Source organism: Trichoderma camerunense (genome assembly GCF_050948025.1).
Source record: "Trichoderma camerunense strain CBS 138272 chromosome Unknown V8C40scaffold_9, whole genome shotgun sequence".
Lineage (NCBI taxonomy): Eukaryota > Fungi > Ascomycota > Sordariomycetes > Hypocreales > Hypocreaceae > Trichoderma > Trichoderma camerunense.
In genome coordinates this window covers 950,478-969,822 of record NW_028145361.1, presented here as the reverse complement: position 1 = coordinate 969,822, position 19,345 = coordinate 950,478, and the positions used below count along the sequence as shown (strand labels likewise).

The 19,345-nt window shown below is 48.4% G+C and overlaps 7 protein-coding genes across 7 annotated transcripts; 3 read left to right on the top strand and 4 right to left on the bottom strand.

The window, feature by feature from the left end:
* The first annotated feature begins 987 nt into the window (after positions 1–987).
* On the top strand, positions 988–1,530 carry V8C40DRAFT_226110 (uncharacterized protein). Its single transcript, XM_083212269.1, has one exon. The coding sequence runs from the start codon at positions 1,139–1,141 to the stop codon at positions 1,436–1,438; it is 300 nt and encodes a 99-aa protein (XP_083073169.1). The 5' UTR covers positions 988–1,138; the 3' UTR covers positions 1,439–1,530.
* A 2,118-nt stretch (positions 1,531–3,648) lies between these two features.
* On the bottom strand, positions 3,649–4,958 carry V8C40DRAFT_226068 (P-loop containing nucleoside triphosphate hydrolase protein). Its single transcript, XM_083212268.1, has 4 exons — positions 4,718–4,958; positions 4,469–4,541; positions 4,379–4,398; positions 3,649–4,199 (listed from the first exon to the last, which is right to left on the bottom strand). Exons 1-4 carry the CDS (start codon positions 4,765–4,767, stop codon positions 3,791–3,793), a joined length of 552 nt encoding a protein of 183 aa, XP_083073168.1. The 5' UTR covers positions 4,768–4,958; the 3' UTR covers positions 3,649–3,790.
* Positions 4,959–7,853: 2,895 nt separating this feature from the next.
* On the bottom strand, positions 7,854–10,170 carry V8C40DRAFT_245625 (ATP-binding protein). Its single transcript, XM_083215948.1, has one exon. The coding sequence runs from the start codon at positions 10,043–10,045 to the stop codon at positions 7,964–7,966; it is 2,082 nt and encodes a 693-aa protein (XP_083073167.1). The 5' UTR covers positions 10,046–10,170; the 3' UTR covers positions 7,854–7,963.
* V8C40DRAFT_245624 (uncharacterized protein) lies at positions 10,137–10,997 on the bottom strand. The gene has a single exon (XM_083215947.1). The coding sequence runs from the start codon at positions 10,840–10,842 to the stop codon at positions 10,441–10,443; it is 402 nt and encodes a 133-aa protein (XP_083073166.1). The 5' UTR covers positions 10,843–10,997; the 3' UTR covers positions 10,137–10,440.
* Positions 10,998–11,146: 149 nt separating this feature from the next.
* On the top strand, positions 11,147–13,291 carry V8C40DRAFT_225999 (uncharacterized protein). Its single transcript, XM_083212265.1, has 3 exons — positions 11,147–11,335; positions 11,400–11,703; positions 11,761–13,291. Exons 1-3 carry the CDS (start codon positions 11,274–11,276, stop codon positions 13,051–13,053), a joined length of 1,659 nt encoding a protein of 552 aa, XP_083073165.1. The 5' UTR covers positions 11,147–11,273; the 3' UTR covers positions 13,054–13,291.
* Positions 13,122–14,298, bottom strand: V8C40DRAFT_226018 (uncharacterized protein). The gene is made up of 3 exons (XM_083212266.1): positions 13,541–14,298; positions 13,237–13,481; positions 13,122–13,184 (listed from the first exon to the last, which is right to left on the bottom strand). Exons 1-2 carry the CDS (start codon positions 14,106–14,108, stop codon positions 13,243–13,245), a joined length of 807 nt encoding a protein of 268 aa, XP_083073164.1. The 5' UTR covers positions 14,109–14,298; the 3' UTR covers positions 13,122–13,184; positions 13,237–13,242.
* Positions 14,299–14,764: 466 nt separating this feature from the next.
* V8C40DRAFT_245617 (DNA-directed RNA polymerase I core subunit RPA135) lies at positions 14,765–18,853 on the top strand. Its single transcript, XM_083215946.1, has 2 exons — positions 14,765–15,435; positions 15,504–18,853. The coding sequence occupies exons 1-2, from the start codon at positions 14,965–14,967 to the stop codon at positions 18,723–18,725; spliced, it is 3,693 nt and encodes a 1,230-aa protein (XP_083073163.1). The 5' UTR covers positions 14,765–14,964; the 3' UTR covers positions 18,726–18,853.
* Positions 18,854–19,345: the final 492 nt, after the last annotated feature.

Below are 19,345 nucleotides of genomic sequence, written 5' to 3'. Positions count from 1 at the left end.
TTGTTCTCACACTGTTTTACCGTGTGGAAACAAAGCCGAAAAATGAAGGTGAAGAACAGAAATTTGGAAATTAAAGACACACATCCTGTATAAAAAAAAATAGAATTAGTCTCTCAATGCTCATTAATATGGAATGGTTGTTGGTTGGTACCTACTGCTGTCAAGCGTAGTGTGTCTCGCCAGTCAAATGTCAAAACTCCATTTTCTAAGAGGTGCCTGGCTATATTTTCACATGTCAGTCCCCTCTTCCAAAGAGTCATCATCTTCAATAACATCACATCAATACTCACATTCACCTCTGCCAACCTTCTTTTTTAAAAAGCAATTCCAACCTTTAAAAACAACGCCCTTTTCAACTCTAAAAGAGAAAAAAGAAACTCCCAGAAAACAGAGAAACAAACAAAGCAACGTCTACTCCCCTAACTCCAATGTAAAAAGCCACGATGAGAAAGAAAAAAAAAACAAAAAGTGAGGAGAGAGAAAGGGAATATCTAAAAATGCCTGCATTCATCCAAAGGTGGGGGCGGACCTGTATTGTTCGTTGACACCCAAAACAGTGACGTCGTTTGCTGTTTTGTTGCAGCCAGGATAGTGGCAGATGCAGCGTCTGGCTGCCCAACCGGACTAACTAACTGAATTTGAACTGCATCTTTCGAATAAGTTGTCTGTTGGTGAAATCTAGACTCTTTGTCGTATCGGCTAGTGACTATCCTATCTACCATGAGAGATGCGGCTGCGGCACTTGATCACAGCGAGATCCGAGCATCACTTTTACACTATTAGACTCTCTTCTACACCGTATTATACCCAAGATGTATCTCACTCCAACCCTCTGAGCAACATATGTACTCCGTATATCTCTTCATAATAACATCAATTTAACACCTAATCTTCTCTACTCTTCTCACATCTCATTCCCCCTCTTCAAAACCCTCAGCATCGTCATCCTCCTCCCTTCAATCTCCTACCCCTCATCGCCGCATTTCCCCTCCTCACCCAGCCCTCACGCGAACAAATCCCCTTCAACCACGACCTCAACTTAACCCATCCCATCAAACCACATAGACATACATAACACCGCACCCACAAACCCACCCATCTACGCACACACGCATTACATACATTACATCGCATTAGCATGTCCCCTAAAAAACAAAAACAAAAACCCTCAACTCCCTTACATCGTCCGTCTTCCCTTATCCGCCCAAACACCCGCTGCCATGTCATCAAACCGGGCTTCTCACTTTATTACCTGCAGAACCCTATAAACACCACCCTCATCCCCCCTCTTTATCTCCTCTTGTCATATCATACCATATCATTTTCATTTCATTCGTTTTTTTCGTACGTTTCCTCTGACATTATTTTTTTCATGCTGCATATGCACTCTGCTACGCACTACATTACATTACATGTACATGGCATACACATTGCATAGGTAGGTAGGCATTTTCGGTCGAAAGACTCGAAAAGAAAAAGCCTCTCTCAACAATGCCCGCCGCAGCAGCAGTTTTTAACAGCGAATCCATGCATGCATTTCAGCCTCCTGCAACCTCAACAAAAATTCTCCTGCAAGAGACGGAAGAGAGTGGTGAAAAAAGAAAAATTCTCTTCGCTTTGACATGAGATTGGTCCAGCACGGCAGGCAAATGACCAGCTGCTTCATTTTTCCGCTCAATGCTCCGTTGCATCATCATCATCATCATATTGTACTCACATCACTCACCGTGGTCCAGCCCCCATGCTCTCTCTCTGCCGTCCTCCCAGACTCACCATCAACGCCCATAATACAAGAGAATCCCAGTTAGAAAAACAAAACACCTAACAAAAAAAGATCAACAAACCCCGTAAAACATATCCCATCTTATCACCAAAACCCCCATCTTCCCCCATCCATCCATACAAAACAAACCCGCAGTCAGAGTAACCTTACCTTTTTACTCGTACAAAAATCTCCATGTTCCATGTCCCATCTCCATTCTCAGCCTCCCATGCCCACCCCCGACAAATAAATAACCCACCCCTACTTGATGCGCTGGCATTTTCTTGCTCATCCCACCACTAAAGCAGACACAAACCACCCCGGTCTCTCTCTTAACCCCCCCCGTTTCCGGATACCGTTTGACGGGTACACACACACACACACATGTTTTTCTTCTCTCTTGTCGTGTATGTGTATGTACAGTACATGGATGTTTTGTCTCTTCTGGGCGGAAGACGACCATCACATCATAGAGCATAAGACATGCGCGGCTGCACCATGCACATGCACATGCGCCATATACTACTGCTACTACTACTACAACAGTATACTACCTCTATAAAATAAAAAAATAAAAAATCAGACAACCACAGCATGATACAATAGAAAAAAACAAAATAAAATAAAATAGCCAAAAATCACAAGCAAATCAAATAACAAAAAACAACCGTAGCAATACCCGTAAACCCCTCCCCATCCCCTAAACCAGAAAAGAGAAAAAAACCACCCCCAGCAAAAAAACAAACCCCCAAGCAAATCACCAGACAGGGAATGCGGCGCTTGTCAACTGCAGTGATGAGTTGGCCAACGCATCAAGTGGTCCGTGTGTAGCCTCGAGATCCGTCAACCCACCGTCTTTGCCGTGCTCTTCGTTCTTTCTTTTCTTTCTTTCCCCCCTCCCTACATTCGTTTCTTTTTGTTTTTTATACTTGGGTCAGTGCTATTCACTCCTCTTCTCTGCTTTTTTCTTTTTTTCCTCGTCAATCAGCAAGCCACATTTCCTTTCGATTCTTCTCATCGGCTGCTTTTGGTGGTGATGGGATCACTAACCCCACACGCCCACCAATCAACTCCATCCCTCGTCCAAGCCCCGCGCATCCCCATCCATGACCTTTCCTACCTTGGCTGCCAGGACCAAACACCCGGGACACTCCACGGATCTTCTTGATTTCCAGGTCTCCAGATGATGATTCTTTTACATTCTACATATACATGTACAGGCCTATGCTTACAGCTCACTCACTCTCTGGCTTGACAGCGTGCAAATAGGAAGCTGAAGCTCTCCTCGCACGTCGCCAGCCTTGATCGACCTGTATCACCGGGTCCCGTTGAGGAGCATGTCTGTGTCTGTGTCTGTTTTCGTTTTTTGTTCTTGTTTTCCTTGTTCTCACAAAATGCTATAAATCATCATTCATATCTCATCGCCCGGATCGCTTGCTATACATAGGCGCGCCTCGGAGTTGATCTTGTCCGCGGGAGGGGAAACAAAAAACATCGCAACTTATCCAAACCAAAGAAACTGGGCAAAAGGGGGGGCAAATCACACAAACACACCGGGCAAGTGCCCACCATGCTCCAAGCCCCGGTTCCGTTTTCTATATCTCACACTCGATGCCTCCGGATGCCGCCGTCTCTACTTCCGTCCATGCCAGGAGCCAAAGGGGGGATTAGTCAAAAAGGCCAGCCCCCGTCGAGGGCAAAAACAAAAACAAAATGTTGCCATGGTCGCCATCATCTTTCATGAGAGTTCGTGAGAGAGGAAATTTATATACCAACTGTCGTCCGTCCGGAAATATCTCGCCTCCACGCCGCACAGGCCGGAGGAAGAGGCTGTGGGTTCGCTCAAAAAGGTGCCAGGTCTAGTCGACCTCTCGCACTTGGGGGAGTTCTGGGGCATTAGGGGGATTAATGGTCAGCATCCTTCTTCGTCCTGGTCTTGTTGCTCCCAAGCATAGGTCATGTGCTGGCTTGAGACCACCAAGCGGCTGCTCAGTCGTCTGCTTGTCCGGGCACACAAGGCAAAGACCTTCATCGACCAGCCCACTTCACCAGGAACTGCACCACAGCGTCGAGATTTGTCTCGTGCTTGGCACTAATGCCGTAACAGCAGACCTCACGGTGCTGGATGCTTTTCAGGTCCAGCTCATCAATCAGCTCATCGACGGACAGCTTCTCTGGAAGGTCAGACTTGTTGCCGAGAACAAGCAAGGGGATTCCCCCTAGAGACGGGTGGGCCATGAGGGAGTGAAGCTCCTCCTTGGCCTGGGGGATGAGCTCTACATCCGCAATGTCTACGATGAAGACGATGGCGTTGACACCACGGCAATACCGCTCCCACATGGTGCGAAAGCGCGGCTGCCCACCAATATCCCAGCATTTTAGTGTAACATGCCCCCGTTGCACACGCTTCATATTGAACCCGACCGTCGGAATCGAGCTACACAAGACTCGCAGTCAGTAACTGGACCGACATGTTCAACTCATCTTCAGGGGTTGCCATGCTTGCCATGGTTCCGAGAGGAGCAGCTGGCCACTGCAGATCCTCCACGGCAGATCATCCATGGCAGCAGGAAGAGGCAGAAGGGAGATGGGGCAATGGAAGGGGTATGCACTTACTCAAGAGTAAACTCTCCACCCTAAAGGATCATCCCAACAACTCAGTCAGCCTGGCCCCAAGCAGCAAGGTGTGGCAAGGGGAAAACCTACAGCCAGTACTCGCAGCAACGATGTCTTTCCGGCATTTTGCAGACCAACCATGGTCACTTCCATTTCCATCGCCCTGTCGTCACCAGTCAGATCTCACAGGCACAGACACATACACATGGGTCAAGCGCGGGACAGGCTTCGGGTTCGCAGCACGGGCAGCATCTACACACAGCAACGCCACACACACCACCACCACCCAGTGTATCGTGGAACCCCCGCCTCTAATTCCGGCGCAGTAGAGCGACTCACCAAAACGTCCTCAACAACCAGTCATACACCTTCCTGAATAGCCCGGCCATGTTTAAATCGTTTATGCGAGACGTCGATCGGATGTTGGTACAAGGAGGGAGGAGGGGGGGAGAGGATGAGGATGAGGGGAAACGGTATCAGCAGATGGCGTTGCGAGAAATCGATTCGGCGGTACGACCGGCGGTCAAACGTTTGTCGATGTCTCAGGAAGTCGCGCGATGGCGGCCGTCGTGGTCAAATGTATAATACGAATGGTACAGTCGAGAAAACGTCGCTGCGTGAGCTCGTGGACAAATCTATCGATTTACCGACAACGGCGCAAAGGTCGTGCGGGTGCAAAGCTTGCCGCCTGGCATGCGATAGGGCCGATGCGGCTAGATGGAGCAGTAGCGGAGGTCGACACTCTATAAATGTGGAAGAATAGGTAAGCTCGATGCCGAAGCTCGTCGACTGCGCTTGGGCGATGCGTAATGCCCTTGCAGGGAAGAGAAAAAAAAATCAGGGAGGAAAAAAGAGAGAGATGGGGCAAGATAGGGATGCGGAGAGAGAGCAAGATTCAAGGTTGTTGCGCAACGGTTGGTCCAAGTGACATGAGGGCTTGAGGTGACGCCTGGCGGCAGATGTAGAGGGAACCCCACCTGGGAGATGGATGGTGGTCGAGACAAGAGCAGCGAGCGGGCTGACGGGCGTCGAAGCACGAGCTCCTGGGGTCTTGGGAGAGCTAACCTGGGCTGCCGCGAGCTCGTCTGGAATGCGAGGGAGGCGGCAGAGATGAGCGTAGATGCGTAGAGATGCGTAGAGAGCAGGGTGATGGAGATGGAGCAACCAAAAAAAAAAAATTGGAGTGTAGAGCAGGGCGTAGGGCCTGGCGTAGAGATGGCGTATCGCAACGACAGCTAGTACCTGTTGACGTAGGTCCGAAGCTGGCAAACTGGTAGCATGAGGACGGCAAGCTGCTCTGCTCCGCTATCTGGACGGCTAGTGGCCAGAAGGATGGCTAGAAGAGAGAGGGAAAAAAGGGACAGCCAACCAAAGCGTAGCTGTGGTTTGTCGCAGCGGCGCACCAAGAAAAGCTGTACCGTGCGTGCGTGCGCAACTTCGGGACGTCGTATGGAAGCGGGTATGCTGTGTTTGTCGAGTCACCAGACCTACGCTGCCAATCGAGGTTAACCGCTGCCCTGTGCAAAGTGTGCCGTTTCATTCGTTTGTGCAGACTGGGCCGATCATGAGCCGGGGGTTTGGCTCGTGAGGATGCATAAAAGGCACCCCGTATCTTGTGCAAGCAGACCTGGACCTTTTGGCCCAGTGTGTCTCAGATGGGCTGTAGTACTCACTCTTCTCACTGGCAGAAACCCCGTACTGTACTGTGCAGGTATGGGATAGAAGAGGTAATTAGTCCTGCGGCTAGTAATGCGAGGACAGGCCTGGTGATGGACGATTTGCCTTGGGGCAGGACTGATGTACGAGTATGTACGAGTATGTACGAGTATGTGGTGATTCTCAGTGACAGGCTGCAGCTGTGCTATGCCATTTCCAGCGCCTGCAACGGTGGATTCTGGAGCACAGCGCCTACAGTAGTAGCAAGGTTCTGGTCTGGCAGCTGCTGCGGTGTCTCGTCTCTGTCTCTGTGCCGTGCTGGGGTTGTGTCTTGCAGCCGGTAGTTCTGTTGTGATCGATGCTGTGACGACGGTGGCGATGATGGTGGTGATGTTATGTTGTTGTAGAGGAGCAGAAGAGGAGGAGCAGCCGAGTCGTGAAGCCGGAAATGGATGACTGATGGCGGAATATCGATAAGGATGAGGAGGATGAAGATGCGCGTCTGACGATGGCGGGGTTGGAAAGTGGAAAGTGGTCGGCCTGCTTAGTACCTGCCGCTGCTAGCTTTGGCGGGCCGGATAAGGTTCAATGACAGGCAGCGATTTATTTGCCCATTTTTATTGATTTTTTCGTCGGTTCTTTTTTTCTTTGTCCCTCTGCCCCGCCACTGAACCTGGGACTTGTAACTGGATGTAGCATGTCCGTGTCCATAGCTTGGGGTCTAGTATTGATAGAGGCTCCATCTGTATCAAATATCACGAAACACCAGTGCTATATCCATGTTCTCCAATGGGTCAAATGTGGAAAATTGAAAATAGAATATTGAAGACGGGCACGCTCTTTCACCGCATAAACCTGGATGCTGCACCTCCCGTCACACACGAAGACATCGAACCCAGTGCTCTGTTCACGAGGCCCTGCTAGCTCTCTTTTGCCTCCTTTGAGGGCTGCATCCTGATCTGGACGATCGGGGCGCCTCTTTGCGAGAAAACGGATGCGACGACGGTTCCGATTTGGAGCCCCTGCTCCGGCGCCTAGCACTTTATCGACAAGTGCAGGTGCAGGCATCGAAAGCGAGGTTTCAGTCCTCGAGGCAAAAGTCCCGGCGCCTAGAGAACCAGGAGAGATGCTGGGACCCCGGCAGCTTTTTTAAATCTCTGCCACCATGCTTTGAATGAGTGCTACATTTACAAGCTAGAGTGCCCCTGGTAGGAGCAGCTGGTCTGAAAAAAAAAATGATGAAGATGACTGATATAGAGCACTGTAATAGGACCTGCAATTCCTAGCATGGTCAAGATGGAGAAGATGGGTTGAATGTGGAACACAGATACCTAAGCTCCATGTACGAGACAAGATGCGGAAATATCACGACCAGGGGGGCCGCTTTGGAGGGGGAAGCTAGGCATTATTACGTCGAGCACCACTTTATGACACCTTGATATCTCCCAAATAGAGTACTAGGCACACCAACCAACATTCGAGGTCATCCGTCACTTTGAGGACTGTGATGCTCGGCCACTGTTAGTCTCCCACCCAGTACAGAGGCACTAAACTCGGAATCAGACACAGCATACGAAAGCCATCTTTGAATCAGAACACACATAAGCTGCTAGGAATGTCGATTTATACGCAATGAGGCCTAGCAGCCTTCTACAGCTTGGCAAATGCTAAGCCGTCACGCTATATGGACCCAGCTTTGCATCGATATCATATGTTTCCCCAAATCGCCTCTTTTTGATGAAGATGACTAATACAAAGACATGGGGCGGGGGAAAGGCTTCTCGATTACATCTGCTACACAGAACGTGTGATTTTTACCCTCATGAATATCTAAACAAATATCAATTCAAAAGTAATAATGTTCCATAATATTGTTGCAAAAAGATTAATATCAAGATACTAATGAGAAAATACAATCTGAAGATATCACTAGCGTATTCCGTCCTCCTTTGCCAACTGCTCTTGCGTCAATCCACCGTTCAAAGTATTGATATACTCATCAAATTCTCCAGCCGTTTCGATCACTTCCTTCATCACTTTATAGTTCAGCTTAAAACTTTGATCCTGCTGTCGCTCCCATCTAACGTACTGCCTCGCCGTAGTAATGGCATTGCGAATCTCTCTCCCATTCATCTCTTTATGGGCCAATCGTTCAATGTTATCCTCTAAATCAATGAAATCGATGCCGTCTTCATTCAGATTTTTTAACCGGTGTATGAAATTGCCCCAGATCTTGGTTCTTTGATGTGTCGTTAGGTTATTGTAATGAACTGCCAGCTGAATCCGTGACTTGAATGCTTCGTCAAAGGTGCCAACCCGGTTGCTTGTCAGAATCAGGATCCCGTCGTAGTATTCGAGAACTCTTAAAAATACTGACACCAGCGCATTTCGGTGGAGATCTTCCAAGCTGCGCTGCTCCAGGAAGACATCTGCTTCGTCTAGCAAGACTACACATCCCCAGGTCTTGCCCAGATAAAGAACAGACTCGAGATACTTCTCAACATCTTCTGGCTTCGTTCCAATATCTCCACATGTAACGGGATACAGTGGCCGCTTGGCGATTTCGGCCACACTTTCAGCAGTCAAGGTCTTGCCTGTACCCGGTCCCCCATGAAGTAACATGATTAAGCCGTTTCCTTTACCACTAATAAGATCTGTGGATTTTTCTGCTTCTATTTGATTGCTTACGAGGGCTCGAATCAGTCGTTTTGTTTTTTCCTTGAGCACAAGGCTCTCAAACGCTTGTGTGTTCCAAGAAATCTCGCGGAGTCCGTCAAGCTTTAAGTCCACCCATTTCTTCCTCTTGAGGTTGTATGCCTTTACTGTCAGAGGCGATAGATAAATGAAATTTTCGTCAGGAGGATTTTCCTGCTTCAGTGCTTCAGAGTCAATATGTTGACGCCGTATGGAGAAATTAGGTTTATGTAACTCGTGATATATCGTCATATCGACTATGTATCGTTCATCGCTAGAGTAGTGCTGGCTTTTTCGTGTGTCATCGTAACATACCATGCATCTCATGCGACACTTCCAGAACCATTCTCCTCTTATTTCCAGTCTTGTTTTCGTGGGCTCTTCAACGTAACGGAGCGGTCGAATGTTCATATCACTAATTTTTCTCTCCGAGTAGTCTTTCGCATCGAATTGTATAGTAAGAGCTCCGAGTTCTCTTGAGAACACACTATCCAATTCCCAGTTCCAAACTTTCATGCTGAAAGTTGTCTTAGTTTTGGTCTGGCTCGAGCTTTGGTTTGATCGATCTGCCCTGTTGTCGATTTTGAGCCAGGACATGCTCAAATAACCTCTTGCGTCTTGATCATGGCCTTTTACAATAATGTCCCCAGGCTTGAAGAGATATTTGATGTACTCTTGTGTGATTATGCCTTTGCAAGTCATATGATCAACAAGGCTATACTCGTCCTCGTATTGAGACATGAAGAAATTTAGTAGCACTTGAAATTGATCACGTTGCTCATCCTCCAATGTTTCCAAAAATGGTATCAAGGCGTCGCCTCGAGCATGATATATGCAGATGTGAAGACCTGAAAGTTCGACTGATTCCATCGTATTATCATCTTCTGTATTGAAGCTGTAGTATTTCATGAACTTGATTACCGCAGCGGCAAGGCTCGCGGTCACCAACTCAACAGTCTCCGCAGTATGGTTTGGTTTAGCTGGTAGGTCGTAGTCTTCGCCTTCAACTTCCATTCGATTGAGATAAGTGATATCATAATCTCTGTATATAAGACAACAGACCTCGGGGTGTTTTGATGTATAAGATGATGTGCTCTGCAGTGGAAGGTTACCAGCAAGAGCATCCCTATGTGATGTCTCTCCCTCCAGCCACATTGGCTGATCAAGGTACATGTACATTTGTCTCTCCATAACTGAGTATGACATCTGTTTCACCACGCGATGTACTAACTGAACTCTTGGATAAGCTGCTTGTTGCGCTTTCTCTTTCAGTTTGAGGTCCAGCACGTATGCCCGCAAAGTTTCCATGGTTAACATTGGCTCGTCCTGAATATTCAGGGCTCTTGTGATTAATTGAAGAGCAGAGTTCAGTAAGTCAGTGCGTTCTATAAAATCATGCTGCTGTCGCTGTTGTCGATGCTGCTGCTGCTGCTGTTGTTGTTGTTGTTGTTGTTGTTGTTGCGGAAGCAATAGTTTCTGCCTTTGCTCTTGCTCTTTCTGATGCAATTTTTGCTGTTCCAGTTTTTGAATTGGTATATCTGATTGTTCTTGCTGGGCCATCATGAGACGTTTTTTATTTTGATGTTCTAGCAACATTTTCTGCATTTGAGCCTCTGCTAAGGCATGCGAGCTTTGAGTACTGCAATAGAGTTTTAGCTATTTGCCTAGCTTGGTAGTCGGTAACACTGGGTATAAGAGGATGGATATGCATTTTATACATTTACATACTTTTGCTTCCCAGAGCTACTGTCAATACTTCTCTCGCCTCCAGATTTCTCATTTGCAGTAGTTCTCTCTAAGGCATAGAGAATGTGGCTGTTGCGATGAAATTCGCTTCCTTGACTTCTATCATCCGAAATAGTAGTTTGTATCGATGTCAATCGCCCGGAAGATGCCAACTGATTCGCCTTGTTTGACTTCTGTTTATCAACTTCCTGGTTCACTTGCTCCTCGTCGAAAGAGGCGGCATCGCTCCGATATTCGTCGTCGTGACCATTTCCCATGCCAAGCATATTTTCTGGGAGGATGTCTTGATAGTCTGAGGGCCAGAAGTTTTCCCATGTGCTACCACGGGCTGATAGCCTTGCGCTCTGCTTTCCACCTTGCGGTTCCATATCCTTTGCTCGCTGAGGCGTTGTGAATGATATAGCTTGCGGGCATTCTTATTACGGATATGCAATTGCATTTTGCACGTCGCAGCCGTCCTTGGCATATATACATAGAGGCAGGATCAAATCAAGGCTGCCCAACGCGCATATACCTGGGCATTAGGCAGCAATGTATGTACTTATCAGCCTCGTGCTCCAAAATTAAGAGGCTATCAGTTAGCACAGTATAACGCACGCAGTGGCGCAGTTTATGAACCCTGCTGCATGTACAATATATGCATGATTCTAAGGCTGACCAACTAGGTACCTAGTCACACGTAATAGCATGCACGCGGCAGTGTCCCGTTCTCAATTTGGGCGGATGAAATTATCGACCTTTGGTAGCAGAACGAGAGCATTTCATTGACTAAATTCCTTAGACCTAAAAGAAATTGGTGATGGAAACGTCGGAATTTAATGCGCTTAGTGCTTGGTATGTTTCATCAGAAGGATCCGAATGGTAAGTTTCCCACAGTCGGTATACTAAAAGAAGAATATTGGTGGCTAATTCGAGGTCATCAAAGTACGGCCGACGCTGAGGGCATTTTCAAGGAAGCTCTAGCGGAGTTTTCTGCAGAGTTCTCAAAGGATGGAAAGCAGCAGCAGTGGACCACTGACTCTAAGTATGGGAACTTTGAGAGCGTCCTCGCATCTGTCGAAGAGGCCCGAGTTTACTACGAAGAACGAAAAGGCAATTCAAAACTTCGTAAAGCATTAGTGCATCTCTCAGCGAAATTATACAGTTATAGTAGTATCATGGACGTGCTGCTCTCACAACAACCGGAATACTCGACTTTAGCCTACAGCGCTATGAAGTTTCTTCTTCTCGTAGGTTTACCCTTAGTCATATCTTTCGTTTCTGGTTGTCTGAGACAAAGCTTCTAGTCAGTCATAAACCATCATAAACTTGTTTCGCAACTCTGTGCAGGGCTCAATAGCATTGCACATGTCATATCGCGCGCACAACTTATCATACAACTCTACCCAACTCAGCAAATCAGACAAGTCATTGTTGAGATATATGTCCATATACTCAAATTTCTTTTGCGAGCCCTTAGCTGGTACCGAGAGAGTAAACTGACGCATATGCTGCAAGCACTCACGAGGCCTGCTGAGCTGCGATATGGTGATATTTTGGCAGCTATATCGTCTTTGTCCGATACAATGTCAAAGATGGCTCTAGCCAGCAGCCACGCTGAGCAGCGAGATATGCACGCATGCATCACTCAAATACTGCATGAGCAAAAGCTGAATCGTGAAAATGTTACAGAACTAATGACAGTGGTTTCGGGCATGAAGCTCTCTATGGTGACTGAACAAGGCATCAATGCGTCGGCGAGAATCGAATTTCGGCAGAGGCTATCTGAAGTCCAGCTTATGCAGCTCTTAAGCCAGTTATCTGTTGCTGTCCTTCCAGACCCCATCAAAGCTTTTCAGCTGCTGTTGTTCGTGTCTAAGAAGCGGCAGCCGAAACGGTCAATCAAGGGAGAGGCATTTTGGCTTGATGCGAGAATCCAAAAATGGAATAAAGGCAAAGACTCGTCTCTTGTTATTATTAATGGAACATGGAAGACGCGTTTCCATCTCCAGAGTTTTTGCGCAAAGTCGATTGCGATACTCTTTGATGCAAAGTGTCCGGTTATTTGGGCATTGAAAGCGCCCAACGTTGATCAAATGGCTGCCGACCAGACCCAAGTGACGACAATCGACCTACTTAAGTATATAATTTCACAGGCCATTTCTGTCAACAAAAGCTCCCATACCGATGCAGCCCTAGTTCCCCATCTCAAAACTCATATTGACGCAAAGTCGGAAGAAGACTGGATTAATATTCTTGCATCAGTCCTCCAGGGCATACCACGTCTCTATATCATCATCGACGTTGAAGTCTTGGGCCAAAACGTGGGGACATTGACCAAGGATTTCTGGCCGACAGCATTTCTCAAAATGTTCTCCGAGCTCTCAGCACGCAACATTGGGACAATTGTTAAAGTAGCTTTGGTCAGCTATGGCTCACCACTACTCAAAGGTCCGTTCAGAAAAGACTGCCAGGATCTTGTTGTGTCAGTTGGCGGGGTGAGACAGACTCGAGCATCTGTAGCGAGAGCTCGCAAGCAGGGTTCTTCCATTATTAGGACTAAAAGAAAGGTCGGACTAGAGGCCATGTATAACAGGTAATGGCTAGCCCTTCAATATAATGATGATGATGCCTAGGAGAGATAGTTCAAATGGCTGAAAGAGCTTTCCGATTCGGTGTATTGGGCTCAAAAACATGATATAAATAAACAAATCTCTCGTATCTTCATATTCTAAAATTTGTGAGCAGTATGGATGAGCGTTGGACTAGACGACAAGACAGACCGTAAATTACTGAGCCGTCCTTGCGCCTATTCTTTGCAGGAATCTGGAGGCTGTAGCGTCCATGGGGCGTGGCGGGCGATGCATCTCAGTCCAAAACTCTTTTGTCATTATTTCGTGTTGCGGTGCTGTCAGGTTGCTAACCATCCATTCGATGTTGGACACTGACTCAGGATAAGGCATGGGACGAGCAACAGCCTTTGCTCGTATAATATCCCCACGTAGGCCCATGAGCCATGGATGCACAGCTAAGAGTGATCGTTGGAAAAGCTCTTCAACGTCCTGGGAGAGAGACTTCAAGACTTACTACTGACATAGTCATGCACAGTGACAAAGTTATTGCTGGCGGAAGGAGTCACTTTGATCTTCAACCCTCTCTTCCTGAGCGGTCTATCATCTCCGCAACATCGTATGAGAAACTCCGTATCCGAGTCCTCTTCCCAGCTGCCATCCTCCTTGGGCTCATTTACGTATGGCCGGTCTTCATCACAGAGATCTCCATAGGTGGTATACTCGGCGTTAAACTCAGGAGCTGTATGGTCCCTATGCCATTCGAGCCAATCAGATTCCCACTGGTCAAGGTCACGCAGTGAAGCCTCAACAGAAGAGACCTTTGGGTCGGTCAGAGGCAGCGATGAAATCTCATGCCAGGTACCAGTACCGCTGCCGCTGGTGTCTGGTCTGAAGAAGGGGTCAAGCTCGCCCACGCTGCGAGCAGTCCTCATGACGGATATTGTGGAAGGGAAGACGCCTTCCAGAGGCCAGTAGAGACGCTTGGCGGCGGGAGAGAAGAGGACACGCTGCTCATTCCTCCGAAGCTCCTCGAATGAGGGATATGGAGGTTCATCTGATTGGATCGACTGCGCAGCTGCCATGATGATATGATGAAGCTTATACGATGGATGGCTTTGTAGGCTATAAAAGACGCGAAGGAGTGATATTTTGCCTATAGCACTAAAGACTTAAGTAGAAGACGGCTGACGAACTAACAGGCTCAAGTTGATGTAAGGATGGGAATTCTAAGCGGTTCAAGTCTCAGAACAGAATGCTAAAGGAAGCCTTTTATCTGGCAGTTACTAGTCTATTAAGAAATAAATATCCAGCTCAAATATCTGCTATTATGGCTACACTTTTCTAGTATCTGCTCCCATCACTATATTTTTCTAGTATCTGCTACTACCGCTATATCTCATCTAGTTTCTGGTGTCATCACTCGCTACCTACCCATGTAACATTAGATCTAAGACACAGATTGTTAGATCGTACACTTGGGATACTGGCTAGCAATTCCCTTGTAAAACCATTGGATCAGAAGCTGTTCCTGGAGTGGCGCATCAAAGTGAAGCCACAGCTTGTACAGAGGTACCTCACAGTGAAGCCACCCCGCAGCCCAAAGTGACATCAAACGTGCCCCGCCTCGCTTTTGCTTGCTGACATATGTCACTGTGGACTGCCACTATCGATAGCGCTATCTCATGTGACCCAGTCTTATCGTCAACTTTTTTTTTTCTTCTGCAATCGCAAGCTACCTCTGTGAAGGGTCTGCCGGATAGCCTCCAATTGCAATTGAATTGGGACAGGCGCTTCATTAATATTCACCGCGCGCAAGAAGAAGCTGCCTGTCTCGATGCATTAAGATTCAGGCATTGCATCTCACAAATCCCCCATTATCTCGTCATTCTTCTCCAAGCAAGAATTGCGATTCGAGCGTAAAGCTACTTCGTCGACATCATGGCGCCCTCAGCCACCAGCACGGAATGGGACCACCAGTTTCACACTCTGCGTCGCCAGGATCTCTTCCGCAATCCTCCTACCGATCATTCCGCATATCCTGCCCTCCAGCTAGCAGTCAACCCTCACATTGAGTCGTTCAACGCCATCTTCCGTGGCGATGGAAAGCCCGGTCTTCTCGCCCATGGCCTGGCGGATATTGGCACAAAAGTTTTCCTCGATGGCAACGACCGCGCTGGTCCAGAAGGCAAAAACCGTCTCCAGATTCGGATCAAGGAGGTGACCCTACAGAAGCCGCAGGTACCGCCATCCAACAAGCTGGCCCTGAACAGAGAAATTTTCCCTGCCGAGTGCAGAGAGAGGCACGCTACCTACAGAGGAAAGCTCTCCGCCACGTTCGAGTACAGCATCAATGGAGGCGATGTCATTGAGTTTACCAGAGAGCTTGGCCAGGTTCCTATTATGATCAAGGTATGACCCTCCTACATCTCTCCCAGCATGTTTAGCATCGACCCGCCGTACTCACAGGCTGCAAACAGTCAAACAGATGTCACCTCGAGAATAACTCGCCTGCTTTGTTGGTTTCGCGAAAAGAAGAGTCCGAAGAGCTTGGTGGATACTTTATTGTCAACGGTAATGAAAAGATTATCCGTCTCCTGCAGGTGAACAAGCGAAACTTTCCCATGGCCATCAACCGTCCGAGTTTTACAAATCGAGGTGCGGGATACACCACATACGGTATCATTCTGCGATCAGTACGACCAGACGAGACATCGCAGACAAATGTATTGCATTACTTGAAGGACGGAAACGTGACGTTTAGGTTTTCTTGGCGCAAGAACGAATACCTTATCCCCGTCATCATGATTCTCAAGGCACTGGTGGAGACCAACGACCGAGAAATCTTTGAGGGGCTGATTGGACCCATGGGCTCTAAGTCGGCCCAAAACACTTTCCTCACAGATCGTGTAGAACTCCTGTTGCGAACATACAAGGCCTACCGCCTCTACAGCAAGTCTGAAACTCGTGCGTACTTGGGCCAAAAGTTCAGAGTCGTCTTAGGAGTTCCGGAGACCATGTCAGATTACGAGGTCGGAACTGAATTCCTGCGAAAGATTGTCTGTGTGCACTTGGGCAATGTCGACGTCACAGAAAAGCAAGATCTCGACAAGTTCCACATGGTGCTGTTCATGATCCGGAAACTCTACGCCTTGGCCGCCGGTGAATGCGCCGTCGACAATCCCGATGCCATCCAGAACCAGGAAATTCTGCTCGGTGGATTCCTTTACTCGCAAATTTTGAAGGAGAGGCTAGACGAGTTCCTTAGCGTGAGCGTTCGTACGGCTATCCGAGACTACCTGAGAAGACACCCTGCTGTGAACTTCACCTCCGAAGAATTCCGAAAGGAGTTCCCTGGTGGCATTTTCAGAAAATCAAACGAAAACATTGCCAATGGCCTCGAATACTTCCTTTCCACCGGTAACCTGGTGAGTGCCTCTGGTCTGGATTTACAGCAAACGGCAGGCTTCACTGTGGTGGCGGAGAAGCTCAACTTTTTGCGTTTCATCAGCCACTTCAGAATGGTTCACCGTGGTGCCTTCTTCGCCCAACTCAAGACAACAGCTGTGCGTAAACTACTGCCAGAATCATGGGGCTTCATGTGCCCTGTCCACACGCCCGATGGTTCTCCCTGCGGCTTGCTCAACCACATGACGCACAAGTGCAAGATTATGACAGATTATATCGATGTTTCCAGCATTCCTGCGCTGGTTGCCGAGCTCGGTGCTGTTGAAACATCATCCGCATCCACTGATGAGAGCGTTGTTGTCATGTTGGATGGCAAGATCCTCGGATGGTCCACCCCGAAGGAGTCACTGCGAATCGGAGACTGCCTCAGATACTGGAAGGTTGAGGGCTCGCACAATGTACCTTTGCAACTCGAGATCGGATACGTGCCTCCATCAAACGGCGGTTCATACCCGGGTCTGTATCTGACGTCCACCCCGTCCAGAATGGTTCGACCCGTCAAATACCTGCCCCTACAGAAAGAAGACTTTCTCGGCCCTTACGAGCAGCCTTACATGTCAATCGCTGTCGTTCCGCAGGAGATTGAGTCTGGTGTGTCTACACACGTTGAATTTGACCCAACCAACATGCTCTCCATCCTTGCCAACATGACGCCATTCTCCGACTTTAACCAGTCTCCCCGAAACATGTATCAGTGTCAGATGGGTAAACAAACTATGGGAACTCCGGGTACGGCCATTCGACACCGAACAGACAACAAGTCATATAGAATACAAACGGGTCAAACCCCCATTGTTCGTGCACCTCTCCACAACACCTATGGCTTCGACAACTTCCCCAACGGCATGAACGCAGTGGTTGCTGTCATTTCTTACACCGGTTACGACATGGACGATGCTATGATCATCAACAAGTCTGCTCACGAAAGAGGCTTCGGTCACGGTACCGTCTACAAGACCAAGAAAATCACGCTCAAGGACGACTCAAGAACCAGGGCTGCCAAGAGCGTTGTCAAAATGTTTGGTTTCGCCCCTCACAGCTATGTCAGCGCGGCGTACCAGGGAATGCTTGATGACGATGGTCTGCCGCACGTTGGCCGAATGGTAAAGGAAGATGATGTTTTGTGCGCATGGCACACAGTCACCCCCGATTACAACGGAAATCTGGTCAACCTTGACGGACTCACCCACTACGAGAAATACAAGGACTCTGAAATTGGATTCATCGAAGAGGTCCGACTGATTGGTGCCGAATCGGGCTCTGAGCCTCTGCAGACGATTTCCATCAAGATCCGTATCCCTCGTTCCCCAGTCATTGGTGACAAGTTCTCATCCAGACACGGACAGAAGGGTGTCTTGTCACAAAAATGGCCGATGGTGGATATGCCCTTTTCCGAGACTGGTATTCAGCCCGATGTCATCATCAATCCTCACGCTTTCCCGTCTCGAATGACAATTGGTATGTTTGTGGAGTCACTAGCTGGAAAAGCTGGTGCTCTGCACGGACTGGCGCAAGACTCTACCCCATTCAGGTTTGACGAGGAGAACACGGCGGCAGATTACTTTGGACACCAGCTTATGAAAGCCGGATTCAACTACCACGGAAACGAGCCCATGTACTCTGGCATCACAGGAGAGGAGCTCGGTGCCGATATCTACATCGGTGTAGTCTACTACCAGAGACTGCGTCACATGGTGAACGACAAGTACCAGGTGCGAACTACTGGTCCTGTGGTGCCCACAACAGGCCAGCCCATCAAGGGCAGAAAGAGAGGTGGTGGTATTCGTGTGGGAGAAATGGAACGTGATGCCCTGTTAGCGCACGGAACAGCCTTTTTGTTGCAAGACAGGCTGCTCAACTGCTCAGATTACACTCGATCATGGATCTGTCGCCGCTGCGGATCATTCTTGTCTGTCCAACCCACAGTATCTCAATTTGCGCCTGGCAAGAAGAAGGCTCCCAGCATGGTCCGTTGCCGAAACTGTGCCGTCAGGCTCGACGACAGCGAGGGCATCGACCTGACGGAGATCCAGGGAGAGATTTGGGAAGATGGCCAGGGCAACTGCTGGGTTGGCGGCGACCAGACGACGCAGGTTGTGGTGCCTGGTGCGCTCAAGTTTTTGGATGTGGAGTTGGCGGCCATGGGCGTCAAGCTCAAGTACAGAATAGACCGGACGGACGAGCCTCGCAAGGGACCGATGAAGCCGCTGAAGCAGATTACGGCTGCTGCTTAGCTTGTTTGAGACGAAAAGTAATGGGATTGGATGGTGTACAAAACGGGGTTGTATATACGTTGATGATGGCTGCATTAGTAAGGTATTAGATGCATATTTGGGCAATGTGATACAGAATTTACTGTTTATTTAAAGTAGAGCTGGATTGTGATTGATGGTACAGTCCGATTCTTGATTTGTGAAAGCCAATTGCTTGACGATGATGAGACCTCAGCTTGATGATACCAGGGGTTCATTTTTCTTGTGTGACGGTAGTCGATATGCAGGCTCCCGTCGACTGCGCGGGGGGACGGATAAGGCGGCCAGACCTGATGAAATTGTGTCTTCTATTAAAGATTGGTGTAACGAAACAAGTCCAAAGTCAGACGATTCAAGACGCTCCTGTTTCTTCTTGTCGCTATTTCCCTCGAGATGCAATGCTTGGCCCCTGAGCCCTGAAACCGTCAGGCCACGCGAGAGCATGAAACAGAAACTCATCCTTCCTGTCTATCTCATTTCTCACGTTACTTTCTCTCTTTACCTACTAGGTAGTAAGCCAAGGCAAGGCCAAGCTACTCGCCAGAGAGGGAATCTCCTCATGATCGGCTCATCGGCTCAGGTCTGCGTTAAAGCAACTAAAC